General features: G+C 66.8%; 1 protein-coding gene across 1 annotated transcript; it reads right to left on the bottom strand.

Moving 5' to 3' along the window:
• Positions 1 to 652: 652 nt before the first annotated feature.
• On the bottom strand, positions 653 to 1,147 carry AURANDRAFT_9868 (hypothetical protein; the record flags this gene model as incomplete). Its single annotated transcript, XM_009045144.1, has 1 exon — positions 653 to 1,147. A coding segment is annotated over one exon (495 nt), but the record flags the coding sequence as incomplete, so codon positions are not given.
• Positions 1,148 to 1,157: the final 10 nt, after the last annotated feature.

The following is a 1,157-nucleotide window of genomic DNA, read 5'->3' as shown; positions in this document are numbered from 1 at the left end:
CCGCGTCGCCGTCGTAGGCGATGTTGCACGGGAGCGACTGCACGTTCGACATCATGGTTTCGGCGCAGACGCGGGTCGTTGTGTGGAACGGGGATCGGCGGCGCTGGCGCTCGAGATTTTGAAAAACAGAGCTCCAGACTCGTTTGGACAAGGTCAATGTAGCCGTCAATGTCGAGCAAAAGCGTCGATATTGAAGCACCATTTCTGCTGGCTGCGCGACCTCAAAGGGTGGGTCGAGGCGACGCCGAGGCCTACGCCGATTGGCCGGACGGCGGCGCCGTTGATGCCCCCCCGGCGCCATACGCCGTCGACGCCCGCGCCCGAAGGGAGCAGCCGCGGCCCCGCGCTGCCCCATAAGGACTCAAAGGCCGAGCCACGGTGTCTCACGCGGTTAAAATGTCAGCGGGGCGGGGCGGGTGGTGCGGCGCGGCGGGCGGCGGGGTGCCGCGGGGTCTCGTGGTCGTGGGCGGGGGTTTTGGCCTTTGGTGTCCGCTCAGGAGCAGTCGAGGCCCGCGGCCTTGAGACGCGCCTCGAGGAGGGCGATCCTCTTGTCCTTCTCGTCGATCTCCTTCTGGAGCGCCGCGGGCGTCTTCATGGGCACGAAGGCCTTGGTCGCGCCGCCCGTCGGCTTCGCGCCGGCGCTGTCCGGGTTGAGCGACATCATGAGGGGCGTCTTCGTGACGCCGGAGAGCCACTCGTCGGCCGTGCAGGACGGGTGGCCGGAGAAGGTGTCCGGGAAGATGTCGTCCTGGAACGCGTCGGACTTGCGGGGCACGATGAAGCTCAGCGGCTCGACGATGCCGTTGCCGTTCTGCGACGTGAGCTTGAGGCACCGCGCGGTCTCGCAGGCCATGACGTTGAGGCCGCGCTTCGGCAGGAAGCAGGAGCCCTTGGCCGCCTGCGTCGAGCGGTACTCCGACAGCGCGAAGGCGAAGGGCTTGTCCTTGGACATCTCGTAGTAGCGGATGTTGCCGTCGCCCTTGCCGCACAGGTAGAGCACCTTCGTGTCGCAGTCGTAGTAGGGCACGATGACGCCCGCCGCCTGGTCGAGGTCGACCTTGTGCACCATCTTCGACAGGTCGCGCACGTCCCAGACCTTGATCTGGCGCTGGGACTGCTTCGTGAAGCCCACGGTCGCGAAGCGGCCTACCAAGTGC

Source organism: Aureococcus anophagefferens (assembly GCF_000186865.1).
Source record: "Aureococcus anophagefferens unplaced genomic scaffold AURANscaffold_1588, whole genome shotgun sequence".
Classification (NCBI taxonomy): domain Eukaryota; class Pelagophyceae; order Pelagomonadales; family Pelagomonadaceae; genus Aureococcus; species Aureococcus anophagefferens.
The sequence above is the reverse complement of the archived record's forward strand: the minus strand, read 5'-3'. Positions and strand labels throughout refer to the sequence as shown.